The sequence below is a fragment of the Oreochromis niloticus genome, linkage group LG14 (genome assembly GCF_001858045.2).
Source record: "Oreochromis niloticus isolate F11D_XX linkage group LG14, O_niloticus_UMD_NMBU, whole genome shotgun sequence".
Taxonomy (NCBI): domain Eukaryota; kingdom Metazoa; phylum Chordata; class Actinopteri; order Cichliformes; family Cichlidae; genus Oreochromis; species Oreochromis niloticus.
Genome location: NC_031979.2, coordinates 38,588,135 through 38,612,692, shown reverse-complemented (window position 1 = coordinate 38,612,692; position 24,558 = coordinate 38,588,135). Strand labels below are relative to the sequence as shown.

The 24,558-nt window shown below is 43.7% G+C and overlaps 1 protein-coding gene across 3 annotated transcripts in view; it reads left to right on the top strand.

Annotated features, from left to right (window-relative positions):
- Nucleotides 1-1,432: 1,432 nt before the first annotated feature.
- Nucleotides 1,433-24,558, top strand: part of si:ch211-137a8.2 (nesprin-2) — a 39,242-nt gene continuing 16,116 nt past the window's right edge. The window contains exons 1-2 of one of the 3 annotated variants that reach the window (XM_005474879.4): nt 1,433-1,639; nt 24,254-24,499. In XM_005474879.4, coding sequence (XP_005474936.1) covers nt 24,276-24,499 — 224 coding nt within the window. In that variant the 5' untranslated portion in view covers nt 1,433-1,639; nt 24,254-24,275. The remainder of the gene's footprint in view (nt 1,640-24,253; nt 24,500-24,558) is intronic. The other 2 variants (XM_005474878.3, XM_013273657.2) reach the window with 2 other exon arrangements.

Below are 24,558 nucleotides of genomic sequence, written 5' to 3'. Positions count from 1 at the left end.
CTGAACAAACACCTTCCCCTCTGCACATAAAACGCACAAAGGTGTTGTGTGGGCTGCCTGACGAAGCCTCCGCCTGGGCATGTTTTCACACAGAGGTCAGGACGGCGCCGGGAAACGAGGCGAGGCCGGCCACACGGGCTTCACTTTTCCTTTTCCTTTCGTGGCCTTTGAATGTTTTTAATTTCAACAGTTATGTACAAAAAGACCAAAAGCTGTAATTGAACTACACAAAACACTTCAAAAATGAATAATTATCTGAAAACAGCTGCAAATCTGGTGAAACTGCTGGTTTAGGTGGACGCTCACGTCACCATCCCGGAACGTTTCAATCCTGATCATGAAGCAGCTTCATGAGATACAAACACCAACGCCAACGTTTCAGAAAGCAGCACGTGTTTGTGTGTTTTCCTCACAAATATTCATGGATTTTAATAAGAGCTGATTTGTCTTCAGTAGGGATCCGTTACCATGGCAACCCAGGAAACAGGGCTTTAAAAACTGTTTGAACCAAAAGCACAAATGTTTTCAGAGCTTTCTGCTGGTTACGGCTAACAAAATTGAAACTCTTAAAACTTATAAAGTTTTTAGGGCCTGACTTTAACTTTATATAAATAATAGTAAGATTAAAATAGTGTTACATATTTTAATGATTGCTATATTAAAATAGGTAGCAATCAGCTGTGTGAGGAACTCAAACTGAGCTCTCCAGGTTTCAAAGGTCGACTTTTCATCCACTAAAAGTGCAAAAACTAAACGTTGCGTACATGGATGTGCTTTAAAACACATGTGAAGTGTTGTAGCTGAGCTGGAGAGGAGCAGGTGCACAAATGTTCAGATCAAACGTGACGACTGTTTCATGAAGTGCTCTGAGACTGTGTTGTGCAGTTTTCATCATGAATGTGTCACTGTAAGATTTTTTGTGAACGTGTTTTGCTGAAAGACTAAATGCGGTTCAGTGTCGGTGCTTTGGCAGCTCAGGTGAGCACAACAATACCTGAATAAGGTTTATAATTAACGCTGTGATTATAAATGCTGCATCATCACATGTGACGCCTTGTGTGTGTCTGCTCATTAAAAATTAATCTGCGTGTTTACAGTTCTGAGCTAGATGGTTTCTGAGTTTTATGACTTTATGGTTTGATTACAAATGCAAAGCAGGCCAGGCTGATGTGGCCACGTCCCATTCCAAAGTCGGAGCACGTCTATGCGTCCTTAACAGACACCTGTGGACCGAGGCAATCATCCGACAGACTAAACACGAGTGAAATAAAGAGCGAAGAGCACAAAAGCTTCATGAGGACGTGAAAGGTCGTGGTTTTCCGAGTAAGGAGGCGAACGAGGACACATGAGAGGAAGGTTTGGCACAGAAATAGGAAGCAGGAAACAAAAAAAGGACGAGCTATTGCAGGATGATGCAGGTGACCCGCAGCAGGTGTTTTTGTGTGCGTGCGTGCAGACAGGTCTGTTGAGGGGGGCGTGGCTTGTAAACTACCTGAAGCAGGTAAGGTTCGGGTTACCTGCAGCGCTTCAGTCTCTGCACAGTCCGCTTTGGAAGAACGTAATTCAGTGTTTGCTGATGAGTTTGTTCACTTATCGATCAGCCGATTAGGCGCGCAGAGCGGAGATCATCCACCCGCAGGTGAGTCGGTCATTACTCACACCTGCGGCCTCTGCGCAGCGTCTCCTCACAGCCTGGGCTGCTGCTTCTTTTTTTCTTTTTTTTTTTATTCTGCTGTTTGTTGGCTGGTTGGTTTCTGGTTGGTTGTTTGTTTTTTATTGGTTGGTTTGTTTGTTTCTGGCTGTTTGTGTCTGTCGCGTGAGAGCAGACTTCAGTAATCACTTCCATCGAAACTCCATCAACGCTCGTATTGTTTTCAGGAAACATGCGGTTTTAATGCGAGACTGTGACGTGTATTTCATACCTGCGTAAGAACTGGTTTTGTGCACGCGCATGCGCGTGTTGTTGGAGTCATTCACGGACGGAGGGCTGCTGCGAGTGTATCCGGTGTCCGGTGTGCCCTCCCGATACGAGTTTGCAGAGGTGCGTGCGTGAGCGTGTTTGCTGTGCAAATGGTTCTGTTGCCTTGGTTACAGTGACATCACGCATGCTGCTGGGGTCACTTCAGCTTCACACGCACTTAATTTAAATGTGCATACATATATTTTTAAATATAGTAAATGCTTTGTTATTGGCGGCGTCTGCAGAGTCCGCTTCATGATGATCCAGCAGCGCCGTCATGTTTGCGTCACTTAACCTAATATTGACTTAAACTAACACGAACCTGTGCAAAGCACCTGAGGACAAAACCAACACTGATATGGGATTTTGAAAACAAACTCTATAAATCCTTAAAACTTGTAAAAACATTAAATATGTACGATACGTATATTATACTTAGTGGATGGTAATAAGATTGTGTGAGCGTCGGGCCACAGCAGATGGTTTGATGTCGAACAGCCGCTCATCGTCCGTTTCTGCGCCGTTTTAACCAAAACTGGATCCAAACTGGAGGTTTTGTTGCCGTTAGCTCGGCTCTGTTTCACGCTTCCTGGACTTTGGATCAAAGCAAAGTTTGGCTATTGGAAGTTTTTTTTGTCCTGCACGCTTTTATGAGTTTGAGCAAACATAAAGGAGGAAGAACATAAAATGGAAACGCCGTGGTAGATGATTACTCTTGTTCCGCTAACCATTCATTAACCAAGTACATTGTCATTTAAATGTTGCACTGAAAGTACAAAGAACATGAATTTGCTTACTTTATTGCAATAATATGATCTAATTCAGTTGCTGCTGCCTTTGGAAGCCACTTTGCAACCCCCGCCCCAGCTCCTTTCATGCTATCTCTAAAAAGGGCCATAAAGCGAGGTGGACTTTAGAGAGCGGTCTGCAGCACTGTGACGTAGTGCAAAACAATCTTAAAGAACTTACCACCAGTTACTCCTGAGACGTGATGACTGAAAATATTCAGATGAATGAATTTAATGTTATGTTCGTCTTAATCTTTCAGTCACTAAAAAAGTCAAACACTCTGATTAAAAACCTCCCAAATCCGAAGATTTACTACATTTTATAGTTTTATGTCACTTTGAACTTGTTATCTTTAGCTGACCAAAGCACCCTGGACTCCAACTTTAAATCCAAACATTAAGCTTTATATAAGTTGTGTCTTCTCTCTCCCATGTTTTGCACAGTAAAGTATTATCAACAGGTCTTAATCCACTTCCAAACACAAGTGTGTACATTCAGGCGCACCCTCGCCTCCTCCGGTCTGTGGTGACTGGTTCGCTGCAGGAATGTGTGGCTGTGGTTGAACAGCTTCTCCACCCAGCGACAGCTGAAAAATACTCATACCTACTGTGGGCGTCCGACAGCAGGCTGATCCTCCGCCACGCCTGAGCTAAGAAACAATTAGATGTGCGTTTGTGTCGGTCTCTGAATTTTTCCACCAACCGAACAAACAAAAGCCCGTCTGACACCGCAGGGCAGCAAACACTTGAGTTTATCTGCCCAAAATGAGTAATCAGTTAAAGGAGGTTTGCTTTGTGATTAAAGATTTAATCTTGCAGTCCGGCCGACACTATGCCTCAAACACTGAGCGTGCCAGGTGGTCTGAGACATGAGTTTAGGGTTAGCTTAATGACTTCAACCCATCTCAAATCTAAAAGCTGGCTTTTCTAGGTTTTCCTCCTTTGCCTGGTTCATTTTATTTTTCTTCCAGGTTTTGTCTGATTTCAGGATCTTTATTTTTTCAGTTTTCTGACACTTCATTGTTCAAATGTTTAATCAAGTCGTGTAAAAGACTGGTGACCCGTCCAGAGCGTCCCCTGCCTCTTGCCTTACGGCAGCTGGGATGTTGACGACCCAAATCGTAGATGTGGACAGCAGGTAGGATTCAATGATAGGAGAGCCGTTTATTTACCAAGGGAAAAAGTCCAAACTAAGGAACCACAAGTTGTACGTGCACACACTCTGACAAAGACCGACGACTGCACAGAAAAGCAACCAGACACACGCCTGGATGATGATACTAGAGTGCAGGGGTGGGCAACCCCAGGCCTCGAGGGCCGGTGTCCTGCAGGTTTTAGATGCGTCCTCGATCTAACACAGCTGATTTAAAGGCTAAATGACCCCCTCAACATGTCTCGAAGTTCTCCAGAGGCCTGGTAATGACCTAATCATGTGATTCAGGTGTGTTGACCCAGGGTGAGATCTGAAACCTGCAGGACACCGGCACTCGAGGCCTGGAGTTCCCCCGCCCCTGCTCTAGAGATAAATAACCACCAAAATAAAACAGGAAGTGAGAAATGATAACTAAACAGAGAAACACAAAGACATTTACTTGAGAGCGTGGAACAAGAAACTCTAAAGGAAAAACTAAACGCTAATACGACCGGGAACAGAGAAATCTAAACTCGGTACACTAAAGAAATGCATGAAGCACCAACTCCGGGTCAAAGACCCAGCACCGTGACGGCTACAACAACATGACTAATTTCTCCCTTTCTGATTGTTGGTGGACGCTTACTGAACAAGGATTCGCTGTTCTCCAGGTGTCTGCTACAGTTTTCTTTCACCTTGCAGAGTTAGAAATGTTTGACAGACACCTGAGGTTTTCCTGTTCAGTAAAGTATGGCGAGCGTTAGCTGAGCTGCGAGCTCAGACTCTGTCACCATGAGCTAAACCCTTCACGGCTCTGATGATGCCCGGGTGTCTGTTTGGCAATTACTTTGAGTCAATTTGATCGGTTTAAAGTCCGACATTAAACAAATACCTGGAAGAAGTGAGGCGCCACCTGCTCTGCTAATGTGCTGCCAGAGCAGGCATCAGGTCGATACTGCGTCTTATGCAACCTCGAGCCTGAGCGCGTGCAGCTGTGTCAGGTGTAAGATTTTCAGGTTGTATGTTTTGGTCACATGTTAGTGCCGCCGATTCTTATTGAAGAGCTCTGGCTGGTCTGGATGTTTGTTAGAGGAACATTCAGACTGTCGGCTTTTCTCGTCTTTCTGTAGTTTAAACCTGATGGCTACAGATTTACGTTATACGGCTGTCCCGTGTCTGATGTCACTGTGGATAACTAGCCAATCCCTCACCTTATTAGAATTAGATCAGGAGCTAGATCTGACCATGCAGGCCTAAATTAGCTGTTAAATGTACTTGGTTGGCTCCTGTATGAACTCTGAGGGGAAGGTGACTGTGTGACAGAGCACAGGTGAGATCACCTGCAGCTTTTAATTGTGTGACAGATCACATGACTGTCTACAGTTTCACTTCAGCCTGAGGTGTTTAACGGTGATTGGACCCGATGGAGTTACTGGAGAGAGAGCCGCCTGATCCTGAAACTGCAGTGATTATCCTTTGAAATTTTAAAGTAAAGTTATTTGATTTTGCAAATGTGACGTTTTTGACTTTATCTCCAAACACATTTGAAATGGTGCTGCTGTCTCCCAGATAAACTCATCAGGGTGTGATGGCAAAATACACCCTGTAGACGAAAGTTCAGTGTATCCATGTAGGCCATAACGCAGGTCCAGCGTGTCCCCGTGCACAGACCGGTAAATATAAACACGCTCAATTTGCTTACATGTGATTTTTGGATTTGGTGCAGATGAACTCGACTAGTATGGACTGATGCAACCATGTCACCCTGTGATGTGAGCAGTTTGTGAGAAATGAGTTTGAGTCGTCTACACAGAGTATGAGGGTTTAGTTTTTTTTTATTCTTCCCTCCATCGAGATTAGTTTGTTTCATTTTGTTCAAAGAGCGTTTAAAATCATTTTTCACTCAGACTTTCTAGGAAGAGGAAGTTTAATGAGCACGTCAAAGCAATGTGTAAGAATGACCCCCAACAGACGTGAACTTTCACCTCCAGCGTCAGCACAGCTTTCATTTTGAATAAAAACCAAGTCTGTGAGACGAGAGGGTCAGACAGCAGCTGTTCAGTGCTGAGATGTTTGCTGGGTCTGGGCTGTGTTGACCACACTTCTGCAAAATGGGCCAAAGACCTGGCAGGTCATTTTAGAAGACCTTTTTTATTTACACTGCTGTTCTATTAAATGCCACACCTGACTTCCTGCATGAGGAAGTCAGGTGTGGCAGAGAAATATGTGAGGCTGGTGCGGGACAGGTGTGAGGACAGTGGTGAGGTGTGCAGGAGGAGTGACAGATGGGTTCATGGTGGGGCTGGGACTACATCAGGGATCTGCTCTGATCCCCTTCTTGTTTGCAGTGGTGATGGACAGACTGACAGATGGAGTCAGGCAGGAGTGTCTGTGGAGTCGGCGAGCCGTAGTGAGAGTGGGGAGCAGGTGGGAAAGAGCCTGGAGAGGTGAAGGAATGCTTTGGAGAGGAAAATGAAGTCAGAAGAATCAAGATAGAACACATGTAGGTGAGATGGAGACGTGTAGTGTGATAGTGAAGGTAGATGAGTTTAAATAGTTGGGTTAACGATGCTCAAGAGGTGAAGAGACATTCCAGTTTGCTTTGAGTTTGTTGGATTTTTCTCAAATCACGGAAAAAGCTACAAGTTTGCAGACTCAGAGTAAATGAACTACAGGTGTGAAAACACCCCGAGTGACTTCTTAGTGCTGCAGGATGTATGCTGCAGGGCTGCTCTGTCATTTTAATCTAGAGGCCTGGATTTAAGGGGAGGGAGTCACTTTGACATTTAAGACAAAAAGCAGCATTTTTCCTCTTTGTGAAGCTGCAGCAAACAGCAGATTTATATCCTTTTGAAATCATTCACCAAACAATCATCTCATGGTTTCAGCTCCAAACAAGCACTTCTGGGTCTTCGAGTCGAGTGTCTAGTTTGGAAGAAATGTGTCTGGATGACTATACTGATTACCGATGTTTGCTGTCTGTAGCAGTCGATGCATTTCTTTGAGCCCTGAGATCAACCTGGTTAGGAAAAGCCAAAATACTGACAGCTGTGAATCTGAACCTGAACGAGAGGAAAACCACAGGAAGGGTAAACGGAGCAGGCTCTGAGTTGATGACCGTTTTCTAATGTGTTTCATTAGAGCTGCCGAGGCTGCTGGGATTCATTATGACTCAGATAATCTTCACTGTGTCCCGAGGCTCCGCCCACCCCGAGGCGGCGGGCCGCTCTGACTCTCAGCTAGCTAACATCTGCAGGCTAATGTCCCCTCTGATGGCCATAACAACACATAATGTTATTACACCATTAAACAGCCTGTTTCCTTCAGCTTTATGGCTGCTGTTACCTGCAGCCCTCTCACACAAACACACTCAGTCAGCCTGCAGACCCACACGAGCTTCCTTTGCAGTGTTTACTGTCAGGATTTGGCTGAAAATTGCACTGATGGCTCAGTGAGGCAAATACCTGAATAACAGCAGTGCATCTGCAGCTAAGTGCCGCCTGGAGGGATGTGTGTGAGAGCCTCGGCGCTCTACGTTACCGGATGAGGTTGCATCAAAAGTCGAGCCAGGTCCAGACTTTTATTTATTTTATTTATTTATTGTAACTGCTGTTTCCCTGCTGTGCAAACACAGAATAAATAGTTGATTTAATAGCCGATATATCGGAAACCAGAAAACTGAGCACCATCTAATGGATGAAGTAAAATGTTTGTATTTAAGAACTGCTTAAAAACTTTATTGCCTTCTTTAACTATCAGACAATAATTTAAATGTGTGCTGCTTGGAAAAAGAGCTGTTTGGGTTGAAGTACAGCCAAATAAAAGTGTTACACACACATCTTGAAAAGCTGGATTTAAGGTGTCGACACCTGCGCTTATGCACTCGGCCTCCACAGTTCAATGACCTGCTTAAAGAGACCGTCCTGCTAATTTACAGCCAGATGTTTGACGTTGGAGTAGCTTTGCATGATTCAGAGTTCATCTTACCTGGGCCTTCACTGAGTCCATCCTCTGCCTGAAACAAGATGTTTCAGCTCATCTCTCTTTATGCCTTTACTGGGAAATACTGACATGCAGTCTTACACCTCATAGAAAAGCCATTTAGAGACACCTGATCTCTTCGTTATGAAGGTGAAGTTTGAAGAAAGGTCATGGGGTCGTAAAAGTCTGATCCAGAAGTCTCCTGATGTGTATCAAAAGTATTAGAATGAGACATGTGGAGACCTGCTGCCTGCAGATAACATGGCAGTAACGACGGTCGTTTTTAGGGTCATGTGTGGAAAGCCATTACTCCACTCTGTGATCCTCCTCTCAAACACTTGCTCCTTCCACTGCCTTTAATTCACCGCAATCCGCCGCCTCGTGACGCCACTTCCAGATTAGTTGGTTTAACATTCAAATCTCCAGAGCAGCATTAGCGTATTTGGGTCATGAGATAAAGATCTATGCAGTAAAAAGAGAGTCCTCCGACACCTTCAGAAAGTCCTTTTTTCTGTTGCCTGAAACCAAACGGGACATAATCACTGAGCCTGAGTTATGAACTCACATCTGTCCGATGTGCTCTTAGAAAACTGAAAATGCTGTTTTTGCATTTTAGGAAAAATAATCTGGGGTTCGAGTTGTTCTGTTTTAATGCCACGGTGTGAGAAATGACGCCTCGGTGTCTTTGGAATACAGCAGCTGGCGTCAGAGTGCCAAATGAAAGCAGGACGCTAACGGCTCGCTGGCCTCGACTGAGAAGCTCTCCGGGGCAAATGTAATTATCTTGATTTATAAACGTGTGTTTATCGCCTGCTCTGCTGGCCTCTGTGCTCCATTAAAGGTGTTAGATGCTGGTTTGTAAAATCAACACGTCAGAGCCTCGTTAATTTTTAAGAACCGGCCAAAATGATCACAAAGAAATGTGACTTTCAGCCTCTTGTGGCCTCCACGGGTGTGTGTGTGTGTGTGTGTGTGTGTGTGTGTGTGTGTGTGTGTGTGCGTGTGTGTGTGTGCGTTCTCTTAATTAAGCCTTGCAGAAGACGATAATGGAGATGCTGTTGGTCTGATAATTGGACTGAACAGACCACAAGTTTTACTTCATTGTTCTTTCTAGTCTTCTATCAACATGAGTCACTCGGGTTGGATCAAATGCGTCTAAACGAGACAGTTTGGCAGTCGTGGCTGTTCTCCTGGTACAGGGGTCGGCAACCCGCGGCTCCGGAGCCGCATGCGGCTCTTTAGTCCTTATACTGCGGCTCCGCATGGTTTGGGAAAATAAATTAGAAGTATTTAGCTGAAGTGCATTTTATTTGTGTTTAGTTCTTTTTTTTAAAAAAAACTTGTAGTTCTATATTGGAAGATTGTTGTGATTTTGAAATATAAAAATAAAATTATATATATACATATATATATATTATATATATATATATATATATATATATATATATATATATATATATATATATATATATATATATATATTTATTTATTTTTTTTTTTCATCGCTCAAAATAAGCGTTACACTCGGGGAAGCCGGTGTACCCGCCGAAACGCCGTGCATTTATCGAGACTTTCAACCCCAGATAGGCCAATTATGGATCTTCGGATCCACATTATGTCAGCAGCTGTTCTCCACCGTGAACTATGTTAAAAACAAACACCGCTCACGCCTCACAGATGACAGCTTACAGTCCTGCGTAAAGATGAAAGCCCCGATTTGCAGACGCTGTGCGCAGAGGTTTGGGACCAGAAGTCTCATTGTAAACACATCACAGCAGACCCGACGATGTTTGCATGAACGCGCTTTTGAGCATCTCTATATTGACCACTTTTCACACACGGTTGCTGTACGCATACAGCCGGCTGTAGCTTTTCAGCTCACAGCCCGACAACACAACAGCAGAGAGCGCACAGACTTTAAGGCGGCGAGGCGTGATTGCCGGTGCCGCTCAGGTGCGTCCGACTCCCATTCAGCGGCACTGCAGACCACGCCCCGCCACACACATTAACAAGGTAAAATAGATATTTAGGCAGAATTTTGCAAATATCTATTTTTTTTTAGCGGCATAGTGCTTTTTTTCCAATTACTTTTTAAAAAGGTGGCGGCTCACAACAGTTTTTGTTTGCTACATGGATCATTTTACTTCAGCTGGGTGTCTTTCCTTTTGTTATATTTCTTTAAGAGTTCAAAATGTGTTAATTAAATAAATAGATGTAATAAATGTAATTTTCTCTGTAGCACTTCATGGATTTCATAAGCAACACACCTTAGTTGCTCTGTGGATTCTTTTAAAAAGCAGTTAAAAACTTTTCTGTTCAAACAAGCCTTTTGTTGATCTACGTATTTTATATTCTTTACATTATTTACATTTGATCTTTTACATTGTGTATAATGTCTATTGATTGTATTGTTTATTTTAATATTTGTGTACAGCGCTTTGTGACTGCCTGTCTGTGAAAAGCGCTTAATAAATAAACTTTACTTACTTACTTTAGTTGTTCACACAAAGCATAAAGGTAAAAAAACAATATATACAGTGTTATCTTCATTTTAGATTTCAAAAAGTATTTGCGGCTCCCAGTGTTTTCTTTTGCGTGGAAACCGGGTCCAAGTGGCTCTTTGGGTGTTAAAGGTTGCAGACCCCTGTCCTGGTAGGACACGCCACAAAACTGTCACCTAAGAGGCGTCCAGGACCAGGCCAGTGGAGGCCTGGGCGGTCCAATCCCTGTTTGAACGGGCCATGGGCTTCTGATGCCCACGCTGCCTGCTGTACTTCCTGGCTTTGTGTGCAGTTTCTAAGAGGAATCGAACCCGTCAGTATTCAACTAATTTCATTTAAGAGGATCATTCTTTCCGTCCTTCACAGCAGGCAAGTGCATGCTTTTTGTATTTGTGGGGTTTAATTTTCTTTCTCCTGAAGACTTAAAGTCCACACGAGTTGCTCCACATTTAATATAATACATTTTGGTTGTTTTAAACTCCATTATCTGCTTTTGTCTGAACTGTTTGATGAGAAATTATAACGATATTTTCTACAAATTACACAAAGTTCTGAAGAAGGTTTTAAGTCGTACATTTGCTCTGTCTGGCAGTCAAAACTAGAATTAAAGTGATTGAGACTTAAAGCTCTTATAAACTGGATTTTTTTCAAATCCACGTTTCTCTGCATCACTGGACGTTCACCACAGTCGTGCTCACGGGAAACAACTGTTTGGCTTGAGTTTCCTCCTGAACAGGAGCTCTATTCATTTCTTAAAACATTAAAGATTCAGCGTAGTCACAAAAGTAAAGCTTCAAATGGTCTCTGGAAGCTGTCGGTGCTCAGTGCGAGCCCAAAATCTGTTTCTTGAAAGTTTATCTGAAGACTCTGATCTGTTGTTATCAGCTTCAGTCTCATCATCGGCCACAATCTGGGTTGAGAACATGAGGGGGGGGGGGGAACAGGGAGAAATTTAAAACTTTAAACTTTAAATTAAGCAAATCTCCAGAGAAGAGCTCTTGCTTTTAGCTTTGTGATGTGCACTTTTTTTCCCCTCCTTCTTATTTTGGGCAAACAGAGGACGAAACCATCTCACGTTTCACTGAAGCAGCGTTTTCCTGCTTCAGCAGGAGCAGAGGCTCATATTACCTTCCATCTGAAATACTTTACCATCCATTTAAAACGTGTTGTTGCCACAGCAGGACGAACCTGGGTGCAGGTGAAAAGTGTCGAACATAAACCGTGACATTGAAGCCGTTTCCATTCTGCAGGCCTCGTTCTGTAATCCTCTGGTTACTGCTGAACTGCAGCGCTGAGCTCCTAAGACGGCGCCCGAGCCTCCGGACAAGTTTCTGTACAATAATAACAAAACACGATGAGTCACAGACTCAATAAAGCCAAATGTAGCTCCCAGGTCTGAGGACTGCTCCTTTCATTCTTGATGAACAGCAGGTGTGTTATTTGTCAGGTAGTTTGATGCTGGAGCAGCTTTAATAAAACAGTCCAGAGGTGCAGTTCAGCGGTTTTATCTGGCCGAGGTGAAGCTGAGCAGACCGCTAACAGCAAACCTTAAACTTCAGTAGTGTCCAACTGGATGAGTCATAAAATAAATGATCCCTGCACACCTGTGTTTGTATCGGGCTGTAAACGCGTTTCTCGCTGCTGTGAAGTCAGACATTTTAACACGGGACTGTTTGGGGACTGACTCGCTGCTGGAGCCTCGTGTGGACATTAGAGGAACAGCAGCTTGGTTCTTCGGCTCTGCCCGTCACTTCCTCTGCTGTGAAAGCTTTTCAGAGAAGCTTGATTTGAATATTTGGATAACACGTCAGCTCTGCATAACCACAAACGCACACACTGAAGTTTGTTTTGACTCCAACGGCTTTAGATTAGGGTTAATCGGCGGCCGATAACAAATGCACTTTGTTTGCTGAGAGCCACGAAGAGGAGTCCATTGTTAGCTGTCCAGAAAAACACACAATACCTCAGTGTTTTGACCCGCGTCGCCCTGTGGCTCTGACTGTATTTTCTTGGTCAGTTATTTTGGAGATGATCGGTAAACTATACACTTTCCACCTATTCTCACCGTCTCATTTTCCATCACCTCACATCCTTGTTTACTTCTACATAATGTCTCTTCTCTGCGAGGACGACACAAAGGCTGCTTGTTCTCAGCCTGCTTTTGTCCGGAACAGACAATGCAGTGACTCCAGGGGACGAAGGGGGGGAGGAGGAGGAGGCAAAAGTGAGTTAGACGGAGAAAAAGGTGACAATAGGAAAAGAGACAAATTTTACCCATGCCTGTGAAAAACACGAGTATCTATATCAAGTTATTTAAAGTTTTTTTTTTTTTTTTTTTTTTTTTTCTCCCCTAGTGTATGAAATTTAGGAACATCACAAAAAACACAAAATCAGCAGCAAGTTTCTTCCTGTTTGTAGTTCATTAAATTTATATATGCAGACCTGCTCATTGCCAACTCCATGTGTTTATTATTGGAGTCCTCTGGAGTAGCTTTGCATGATTCACAGTTCATAATAATCCTCCTTTGTCTTACTGGGCCTCGAGGAAACCCCTCAGTTAGGAAATTGTCTGATGGAGCCTTTGTAGCTCCTCCCCCTTTAAATTCTTCTTTCATCTGATTGGCAGCCTTCTGAAAATTAAGCACAGTGATTACTGGTTCATTATTCTCTCTTTTTATCAGCGTGTAATCGAGACTCGGTGTCTCCGAATTTTTAGGTTTGATGAGCAGATCAACCAAAGTGCTCCTCAGTTAAAGCTCAGTTGTTGCAGTTGGACGCTCGTCTCGACTCGTGTAAGGTGACTGAAAAGCCCCAAACCAGAAAATGTCCACTGTTTATAAAATGAGTTATTACTTAATCGTCTTTCAGCAAACTGCAGCACGACACTGCAAAGTTTTCAACGCGGTCTAACAAAGCCGAGCTCGTAGTTTGTTGCCTGCTATACTGACGTTATTGGAAATTTATTTCCTTTTTAAATTCAACTTAAAAATTAAACGTCATTAATTAATAAAAATCCAGTTTCACCACTGTTTTCCAACTTTAACAGATATATATTTTTTTTTTTTTATTTTTTTTTAAATTCTTGAATTTTTTTTTTTTTTTTCCAACCCTCAGTGGCCCTAATACAGGTGTAGGGGAACTCCAGGCCTCGAGGGCCGGTGTCCTGCAGGTCTTGGATGTGTCCTTGATCCATCACAGCTGATTTAAATGACCTCCTTAACACGTCTTGAAGTTCTCCAGAGGCCTGGTAGTGAACTAATCATCTGATTCAGGTGTGTAGACCCAGGGCGAGACCTAAAACCTGTAGGACACCGGCCCTCGAGGCCTGGAGTTCCCCACCCCTGCCCTAACAGATCTTTGTTAATAATGCTGTGAATACACGATTCCCCCACAAGTGTTTTAACTAAGATTTAAATGGATTTGAATATTCATGAATGCTTATATTAGTCGTTTCAGTGGGTAATGTTGAAAGGCCGTACGGGGGGAGAGCTAAACCAGCTTGTTTCAGACGATCACCCAGGCTTTACTTTATAAGATAAAGAAGGATTATTTTGAGCCATGACTCATGCAAAGCTGCTTTTGAGTCTAGTGATAAGGGTCTAGCCCGGCCGTTCTCAGGCATGTTTCTGCTCCAGAATCGGCGATTTCCTGCTGAGATGATGTAAAACTGTCGATGCAACAAACGATGCTTAATGTGGTCGCCGAGAGGCCACAGAAGCTCAGGTTTGAGGTGTGTGTGTGTCCTCTGCTGAGGAGCAGGGGGGATGATTAACTTTGTCTCAGGACACAGACGTTATTTTAATCAGTCTTAGTTCTAATAGTCCTAACTTCCTCTCACCTTCATCATCTCCTCAGCTGAATATCGCTTTCCCTCTAAAGCGGCCGAGCTCTAATAGGAGCCATTCGTCTCTTCTCCTCGCCGCCGAAGCTTCAGCGAGTGATGCATTTCAGGGCTTCGTTTCCAGCGTTTTCCAAACTGCACTCGTTGACCTGCGCTGCTTCGCTCTGCACACACAATATGCTCGATGCCAGTTTTAAGGTCACAGCCAAATTAAAGTGTCACCTTGATTGCCAGCTATGCACGTGGAAACAAATGGAGAGCCAGATTCCTGCTTTTTTTTTTTTTTTTTTTTTTTTTTTTTAAATTTATTTTTAATGGAAACATTTCTTAAACACGGATTTCTTCCTGCAGCATTCCTTGGAAATTATGCTGCATCCACAGAAAGGAGGGTGATGGGAAAAGCTCCGGTTCAGCGTATTTTACTGTGAAACTGGTCTAATAGATAAATCTAGGTAATGCAGTTAAAACTTTAAAAGCTGAGCTGCAGTTTATTCTTTAATGATATAATTGCACAGCACATAAGTGGGTTAGATTTGAAAACACCACATGAATCTGTTTCTGTATTTGGAGCTTTTGACGTGAATAAAATCCAATTTTCCAACGAAGCCGCTGCGTTCGCGGGCAAACTCGTCAAAACAAAAAACGATTTGCTCTGAAAGTCTGGAGCAGTGGTCCTCACGTTGTTATGAATTATCCATCACTGCGTGAGCTCAACATTGTTCAACAAGACTGAGACACAGTGATCAGGAAAAAGATGATTTTTGCACTGTTTGGTTATACCCACAGATACAGCTGAGCAACATCTGCATGAAATCCCAGAATTTCATCAAATCTGTAGCTCCGCCTTCTTGGATGGTCTTAGTACAGTAACCTCACAGCAGCCATATTATTGGTCAGATAATGTCATTAAAAATGCTCCGACAGCACAAACACAGTCCAGAGTTCAGTTAGCTGAGGTGAAGCCTAACAGACAGCTAGCAGCTGTGGCCCCCGTTTGGAGTAAGGCCCTCACAGACCCCCCCCTATTTGTTTAACATTTTTTAGGGAATGTCACACAGTTAAAGTGTAAATATGGCTGCATGCAAGCCCCTTCTATCTCAGATACATCCTACATATTGCTGCTCTGCTCTGAACTGTAGTCTGAGGACAGTGTGGGGCACTGTGGGAGTGTCATCCTGCTCTGAAGCTGTAAACTCGCCTCCTGTCACCTTCACAGCTGCACATTCTGCACATCTAATTGGATAAAACCACCTCAGAGTGCCGTGCTAATAAAGCTGTGTAGAAGTTAAGCCCCGCCCCTCTATCTTGCTATAATAAAGTGTGGTTCGGGGCACAGAGGAAGCAGAATCACCTCTTCCCCTCTCCTCCTCCTCTTCATCTTAATCTCTCCCTCAGTTCGATATCAATATCAGCCTCAACCAGAGCCATTTCTTTAATCTTAATAACTCGAATTCATTTCCTATCTCTGCTGCAGCGCGGTTTACAGCAGAGGAGGTGATAGCCTCCTCATCCCAGCAGGGACGGGTCTTAATAGTGGTGATGAGCTGCCACCCCTCGTTCCCTCACGCTGCTCCGTCTGCCTTCTTGTGGTTTCATGCAGACAGAACAGAATGGCACGGTGCATAAAATCTTACGTAATTGAAGAGAAATCTGCTGGTATCCAACAGAAGATCTGCCAACAGGGTTAGAAAAAGTTAGCGGATAAGATCCACTACTGCGTGCTGTCTGACCTTAAAGAGCAGGGACAAGAGAGAAGCTTGCTGGAAACGGCGGAAATGGGAGATAAAGGTTCCTGAAACTGGATTTTCTTAATTTGCTCAATTAAAATTGTAGCTCAGAGGAAGATCTGATAACGCCATCCTCTCCCTCGACTCTGGTAGACAACCCTAGTAGTTAACCCAAAAAAACCCGTTAATAAGATAATGTAAATGATGCATTATTCAGAAGCAGTGCGACCACAATCGTGTTTCAGGAACATGGAAATAAAGTGGATTCTGCTTCTCCTTACGTCCCATCGTACATCTTCTGCTGCGGCCGTGGACGTTCACGTTAAACGTTAAAGTTAAAAACTTCCAATAATGATCAGGGTTTCCTACTCTTGCAAGTGCAGGGGCAGTGAATCGGGTTTAAAAGGGGAGGAGCTAAAACAGTCTGTTTCAGGTAAACGGAGGTTATAAGATGAAGATTATTTGACTCGCAGTACAAACTAAACAGTACTCTGAAAAACTGCAGTTCCTCTGGTGTCCACTCGAGGCTCCAGCCGTGAGTCCTTCACCTCGGGCTCAATGTTAAAACTGTACAGCAGAAACACCAGAAGGGCAAAGGTTAAACTAAAATTGATGTTTTATTATTTCTTTAAATTACATTATCATGCTGTCAGTCTGTGATGTCATTGTGACATCATATGGCGTTTCACGTGATATTCAAGAAACCATATTGACTAATATATTTTTATTTGAAGTTTAACTTTGGCCGCAAACAACAAAGGTCAAACCTGAACACGATCCATTTACTGGTTTTCACGTTTGGTGTCGCCTAATGACCTTGACCTGGTTTCCACCAAAAATTCAATCAGCTGATTACATCCTGGCGCCCTTCGGGGGGAAAATAAACAAGTTTACAGGCGGCTACACAAACTGATTAGCTCTCTATGAATAATTTAATGCTTCGTAATGACTGTATAACGCATCATTGGGGCGTGGCCTGATTGACTGGTGGATGGCGACACAGGTGGCTGTAGCTGCTAGCTGTCTGCTAGGTGTCGCCTCAGCTAACTGGAGGGCCTGAACTGGACCTCTGTACCACGTTTGTGCTCTTGCAGCCTTCTTAATGCAATTATCTGACCAATAATGTGGCTGCTCTCTACCAGGTCTGGCTTCTGAAAAATTTAAATTCAGTTTCACTTAGAAAGAAAATGATGTGAACAAAGACATTTTTAACCTTTGCATGAACCTAGCTGGGGTGTTTTTGGTGAAAGTGAACAGAGAGAAAACAACACACAGCAAGAAGATCCTGGGTTCACACCAGGCAGGGCGAATCTGTGTGAACTCCTTTCCTTCTTCTTTGAAAAAGGAAGGACGGATCCATCAAAGTCACATGACACTAAACAAGCCCTATTAAACCTCATTCTTCATGGAAAGGACGAGGAAAAGGGGGAAAAGCTGGGATTGAGCATATTAAAGCATTTAGATCAGATTTTAGTTGAAAGGGCAAACATTGCGTAATAACCCCCACACAGCTTTTCAGATTTCTGTTGATGTCTCTTTTGTGATCCTCTTGAATGTCCCAAGAGGCAGATTTCCTGGATAATAAAGGTTTAAATGAATCCAGATCTCCCAAAACTGATTTGTTACACTGATTTCTCGGCTCCGGGAGTGAACATTGCTCTCTTTCTGCAACAGATTGCCCTGATGTTGTTTCCTATCTGATGAAATTAGATTCTGCTAGAGGCTGGTAACGTCTGAAAATGAAAGTTCAGGTGTTAAAATGATGAAAAGTAGGTCAATAAAATGAAATAAAGGCAGAAGAAGTGGATTTTTAGATCCAGCTGAAAAACGGAGGAGAAAGAGGACAGCTGGTTTTACGCCCTGCTGAGCCTCAGCCTGGCTGTTTGTCCCTGCAGACAGGTGTTAGCAGCGTCAAAGTCATGGAAGACGCACACATGCACGCACACGTGCACGTGTGTGTGCGCACAGACACGCACAGCTGTCGGGGAATCATATTGGATGACGAAGCATCAATCATTACAGCCAATCAGACTTCACTGCTTGTATTCTCGTCCAATACGATCACAAGATTTTTATTTATTTATTTTTTTGCCTCCCTGGTGCTGCTGGTGATGTTTGACATCATAAGTGATGTCATCAGTATGTCAGGTAGTAGACCTATTGTCTCTCTGTGTGTGTGTGTGTGTGTGTGTGTGTGTGTGTGTGTGTGTGTGAGATTTGCATTCCTGAATGTCCTCTAAGACCTGATGAAACTCTAATGTTTGAGCAGTTGTAACCCTCCTGTCATTCAGCCGGGTGGGTGTATCTCACATTCAAATTTTTCCCTCTCATGGAAAATTACCAGCCTGCTGTTGTCCCGGGCTCTGTACTCTGTCCACATTTGAAGGACTGGTTCAGCAGTTCGGGGGAAGTGCACTCATCGTTCTTGGCAATAAGCAAATATGTTTAGATGGTCATGAAAGTAATCCCACAAACGGTTAGCCGAGCTTAGCACACAGGCAGGAAACTGGGGTTAAAGTGGACCTGCTCTGTTCTTCCTTATTTCCTGTCACGTCTCATGTTCATATTAATGTTTCAAATAATAAGTAGTAATCCTTTTGTCTCGAGCCCTTCTCTCAAGCTTGGACGATTGCTTTTCCCTGTATAAATATAATGAATGAAATGTGAGCTTATCCTTGGTTGGTTGCAGGAAATGGTTTCAGCCTTGCGCTCTGAGTCTGTTACAAACCACACTGCTGCATAATGAGGGAAACTGAAGATGGCACATTTGTTCAGTCTGACAGGAAATTCCACACTTTCTTTCCCACCCTGTCAAATTTCCAGAGCCTCTTAGTAACATTTTGTTGTTATTCAAACCCATCAGCTGCTCACTTTTAATTTCTGCTGAATGACGTAACTTACATTTGTTTTTACTGAGAGAAATACAGCAGGGATCAGCAGAGTAACAGAAAATAGTTTTGTTTCCCTTTTTAATCTTTATTTTAAGCATTCTGCATATCTGGATGTGTTTTAGTGTTCTTATTGCACTTTCCTTTAGAAGATGCAACAAAGTTTAAAGAGTTTATTTTATCTGTGGAGTTGGATGTTCACTGGTTCAATTCCAAACGCTGTTAGGAATGAACTTAGAGAGAAAAGACCTGAAAGAGTCAAATTTAGATCTGCTCAGTCTGTTTTCATCTTGTTCTTGGCTGTTCCCTTTAAGGAGCACCGCAGCAGATCATCTGCCTCCATCTCCTCCTGTCCCAGCATCCTCCTCTGTCACGCTGACTTCTTACACCTGCTGGGTCTAAAAGACTAATGTTGACTTCCTCCAGGGTCTGACCCTGCACTGACAGCACGAAGAGGACAGCTCGGGACTGAGAGTTCACTCGTGTCTCTGATAAGACCCAATGAGGGGGGGGTGGTGAGGTTGATGCAGTCATTAAATCAGGTGTGTGTGTGTGTGTGTGTGTGTGTGTGTGTGTGGCTCCGAACTGCAGGCAGCTGGTGACTCATCAGCAGATAAAGATGCTCGCTCGCTCGCTCTCTGTCTGGTAAATCTACATAATGAAGCTCCATTCACACTTTGAGCTCAGCGGGAAAACAGCCGTGTGTGTGTGTGTGTGTGTGTGTGTGTGTGTGTGTGTCCACATGTTAAGCAGATGTTCATGTTCACGTCTGTTCTGTGGAGACTGAGGTGATAAATGTCACTAAATGAACTGAGATGAACCTGCCTGTCTGCCACTCTCATGCTTCAGACACAGACTGCACCACAGTGTCCGTGTGCACGTACAATGGCAATAAACGGCTGTTTTATTCTATCCTATACAAAAGATGGATCTAGGTGCCATGTCAGCTCCCCCCCCCCCCCCCCCCCCCACCCCTCCACAGTGGTTTGGTTCAGTGAGTTCCTCGTTAATCAGTCCTGTGCAGTGAATTACCTGCAGGCAACTAAGACCTGCTGCTCAAACATGATTGGTCAGTAGACGTGACATTACGAAGCTGCTCTCGGTTTACCATCTGACAATCAGACCTGATTAAAGCTTTTAAAGGCCTGAGGCCCATAAAACTGGTGTGAAAGTAAAGTCCAGGTCAGACACGCACACATGCTTTCACTGTGTAAGAAATAAATGGTGTGTAATGGTTAAAATATAACTGGACGCAGACCGGAGAGGTGCACGTGCTCTGCTGTAGCAGGCAGACAGGTGAGCAGGATCTATGCAGCCTCAGTGGTCCAGGGCTGACGCCTTGGCCTCATAACTCTGTTACACACTCAGTCCCCAGGTGGGAGTCTGGAGGAGGCGGCCTTGGCCTGATAGGACAGGCAGCGCCTGATCTATGAGTCTGGGAGGCTAAAGCGCTCAGGTGGAGGCACAAAGGCTGAGTGTGTGGGAGCACCTGAGGTGGCTGTCTGACCGGAGAGGGAAGGACGAGGAGCAAACGGACGACACGGTGAAAGGAAATCTGTTACAGTTATAGACTGTATATAAAAGATGGCCATCGTAGCAACCTCAGGGGCTGAAAAGGCCACAAACTGCAGTTCCTCTAAAAACGAGCCAATGCTGAGAGTTTCAAATCCAACATCTGAGACCATAAACTCATCAGGAAACTGTTTACTGAGCTCTCACCTCGACCAGACTTCAGCCGCCTGCTGGACATTTTAAAAACACTCTGTTTGGCTCTTCTCACGTCTGAGTCCCTCCCACCACAGGTGTAAGCAGCTTTTCTTACAGCCTGCAGCTGTATCTTACGATCTTAGATGTCATAAAGCACAACATTTGAGGGGGGGGGGTACTTTAACTTTTGCCCAAAAAATGAGCCTCATGCTGTATAAATAGTATTCCTGTGTACTAATATTATAACATTATAATATTTTTCATGTAGAGCACAAGCACAGAGGAACAAAGGGAATTAAAAATGGTTCCCTGCGTTGTGCTTTGTGGCTAATTGAGGACATATTTGGGCGTGGCAGACAGGAGTTGTAGTGGTGCAGCGTGGGTAAAAGAGTGGCAGAGTGTCTTTGTACAGGCTGTGATCAGCTGACCTGTGCTGCTTTTTGACCTTTTGCTCACAGACGCACACAAACACTTTGTGTTTGCTGCCTTTTGTTGAGCAGAACGTTGCATTTGTTAGCTACCTGGCTCCTCTGTGATGCTAGCTACATGCTGACGTACCCGCCCACTTTAACCCCCAACATAGAACAATAAATGCTTTTTCAACTCTTGTGTGCATATAAGCCCCAGTGATGGATACACTAGTAGGACTGTTTTATGTGTTATAGTTCCTTCCATTTAGGTCACTGTTTTTTGTGTTTTTAAGATCTATCAGTCCTTCCATTCTCTTCTGCTTATCAGGGTCATGGGGGCCTGGAACTTGTCCCAGGTATCATAGCGCAAGAGGAGGGGTACGCCGTGGACAGGTGGCCAAAGGATTTGAATATAAGGGGGCTGCTACGTAGAGTCTTTCTCCAGATGTGGCTTGTATAAAACAGCTGTGCATTACTACACTTGAAAGTAAAAACCTTTCTGTAAAAGCTTTACCTGCGCACCCATTATAGGGCTGCCTCCGTACACCTTGGGAATTCAGGAAACCATCTTTCGGGATGGCCCACTGGCAGGAGGACAGACCGTCTCTGTCAGCTTGATGATGATGATGATGATGATGATGATGATCTTCCCCCTGGTGGACAAAAACCGGTCAACTGGTAAAGATGTTGACCGATACGTGACCATAAATAATGATATTTTCTACATTTATCTCCTTATCATAAGAGTTCATTAGTAAATAAAGGTGAACAGAAAAGTATGAAAGAGTGTTGGAAAGGGAAACGGAGCAGACTATCTGTCTTCAAACACGGAGAGGACGGGCAGTTTTCTCTTCATTAAACTTGAGCTTGAACTTCAGCTTCACTGAACTGTGAAATCCCTGCAGCACACTTTCTGATGAGACTCTACAGTTTGCATTTGTCTGAATTTACTGAGCTCAGACTGGCAGATCTGCCATCACTGTTTCCTCTGTGTTCATTTTATCTCAGAGTACACTCCTCCTGCTCCTCCACTAAACGCACAATAGATGGGTATGATTTATGACAGGAAGTATTTTCAGTTTATAGATGTGTGTACGCACACTCTCTCACGCACGCACACACTCGTGTTTTCATACCTCTGTGGGGACCTCTCATTGACGTAATGCTTTCCCCAGCTGCTTACCCTAACCATCAAAAATCAATGCCTAACCCTGACCTAACCATAACCCTGACACTAAAACCACATTTTGAGCCTCAAAAATGCTTTTAGACTCGAGGACGGGCACTTTGTCCCCATATATACTTCTGGGTTGGTCCCCACATGTATAGTAAACTTAACATTTTTGGTCCCCTGTTTACCATGTTTACAAAGATGTGTGTACACACACACACACACACACACACACACACACACACACACACACACACACACACACACACACACACACACACACACACACACACACACACACACACACACACACACAGTTTGTATCTTATGTCATTCACTCTGTTTTTAATTTTAATTGTGTTCACTCTTAGTCTTGAGGTGGAGTCGAGCTCATATTTTCTTGTCATACTTGATTAGTTTTTGATGATTTTGGTTCGTACGCTGACTTAAAACAGTTTGAGTGGTGGCGAAAGTGTCTGGATTTGTTTCTCTGTGCTGCAACAAGTCGTGAGTTTAATCGATCACCAGATGATTAGGAATGTGATTCGATAAGACGTAGTTATTTATTTAAAAAATGTTTCAGCCAGTCATGATTGGATGATCAAACTGATGTCAGAGGAGAATGGTCAGACTGCTTCAGGCTGATGGGAGGCAACAGAAACTCGGGTAACTAAAGTATGCAGGAGAGCACACGGAGTGTCTCTCCTCTCAGCTAAGAACAGGAAACTGAGGCAACAGTACATCTCTGATCATCAGGTCTCTGCTGCCTGTTTATGTGATGAAGCACAGATGGACCAAACGGCTATAATTTAATATTCCAGCAATAAAAGTTTGAAGCTGTTTTTGGGGCTCAAAGTGGTTTTTAGAGTCAGGGTCAGGGTTACAGTTAGGTTATGGTTAGGGTTGGCATTATGTTAATTAGATGTCCTCACTAAGGGGTGTGTGTGTGTGTGTGTGTGTGTGTGTGTGTGTGTGTGTGTGGTTTTTGTTTTTTGTTTTGGGGGGGGGTTGTTTTTTCTTTGAGAAGAGCAAGGTATTTAAACACGTTTAAATTGGGCTGTAACACCTTTTACAGACATCTCTCACCATCATCTGAGGAAGCACAGCTGGCAGATTAGTCAGTAGCACAAGTAACTGTTGGGGTAAATTATAAAATCTCTTATTTACGTACCTTTATTATGTGATCATCTACTTTAACTTACTTCCACATTGCCAAATCCCCTGAATGCTGTCTGAAAATGTTTTTGATCATCTTAATTTTGAGATGTTTGGAAGGGAAAATGGCGTTTTATTGTGCAGAGAACGCCTGGATGTCGGTCACAGGTCCTGAGTGTGTAATCAGCTGCTGCGTCTGTAAATCAGGAGATAATTACACACAGACTGTGAGCACCAACTGAATGAAAGGTGCAGTGTAAATTTGTCCTGCTTTTCATAAATCAGACCCGCTCTCTGTCTCCACTCATTGAGAACAGTTCTGGCTCCATCTCAATAAAGAACCCGAGTGACTCATGAATAAGGGGTGTGTGTGTGTGTGTGTGTGTGTGTGTGTGTGTGTGTGTGTGTGTGTGTGTGTGTGTGTGTGTGTGTGTGAGTGAGTGAGACAGATAATGGTGAATCATGGCTGTGTGTGGCCGTCCTCCTGGCTCAGAGGATTTAAACCACCGACTGGCAGCCTGATTTCTTGTTGTTTGCTTTTCTTCACGTCTGCTCTCTCCAGGAGCGCCGTCTCAAACGTGTCCGTGTCACCTTGTTAAAGCAGTCGCTTCAACTTCAGGAACAACTAAAGATTGTGGGGATAAAAAGATTCTCCTTATTACCCACAAACGCTTGGCAAAACTGGGACTTTAGTTTAGTCATTGAAATACAGTAACTCCATATTTGGCTATAGAGTGAGGAAAATAATTGCTGAATTTAAGTTTTCTCAGAATAAAATGAATTAATTTTGTTTTAATATTAATGGGCAGGGACAGAATATTAACCAAAAATCCAGAAAAACACAAACTGACCCAGTTGGATCAGCAGAAGAGCATGGAGGGATGGTTGGCAGTGGTTAGTGTAACCAATATTGTTGCCATGCATCGTGTGTTAGGCATAGGTAATGTCTCTGAATTAACATGAATTCTAATCAGTGGCGTCTTCTCCATCAGGTAAAGGTCACATGATGTTGCAATGCCTGGCATAGACCTGCCCACCTCAGAACGCCACAGCGGCATCACCCCAAACCCTGCAGGAAGTGATGTTGTACCCGGAGATGAAGTGAGTGACATGGAGCACTTCCTGGATCTGTACCAGTGCCGGCTTCCTGTCCGCTTGTCTCCAGTGGAGCTAAAGGAGGAAATGCAGCGAGTCGACAGCAGCTGGAGCCAAGATGGAGACCTGCAGGACTGTGGACAGTGAGTGTCCTTCAGCTGATAATCAGACCTGAGTAATTAGTAAAACGGACGACAGATTT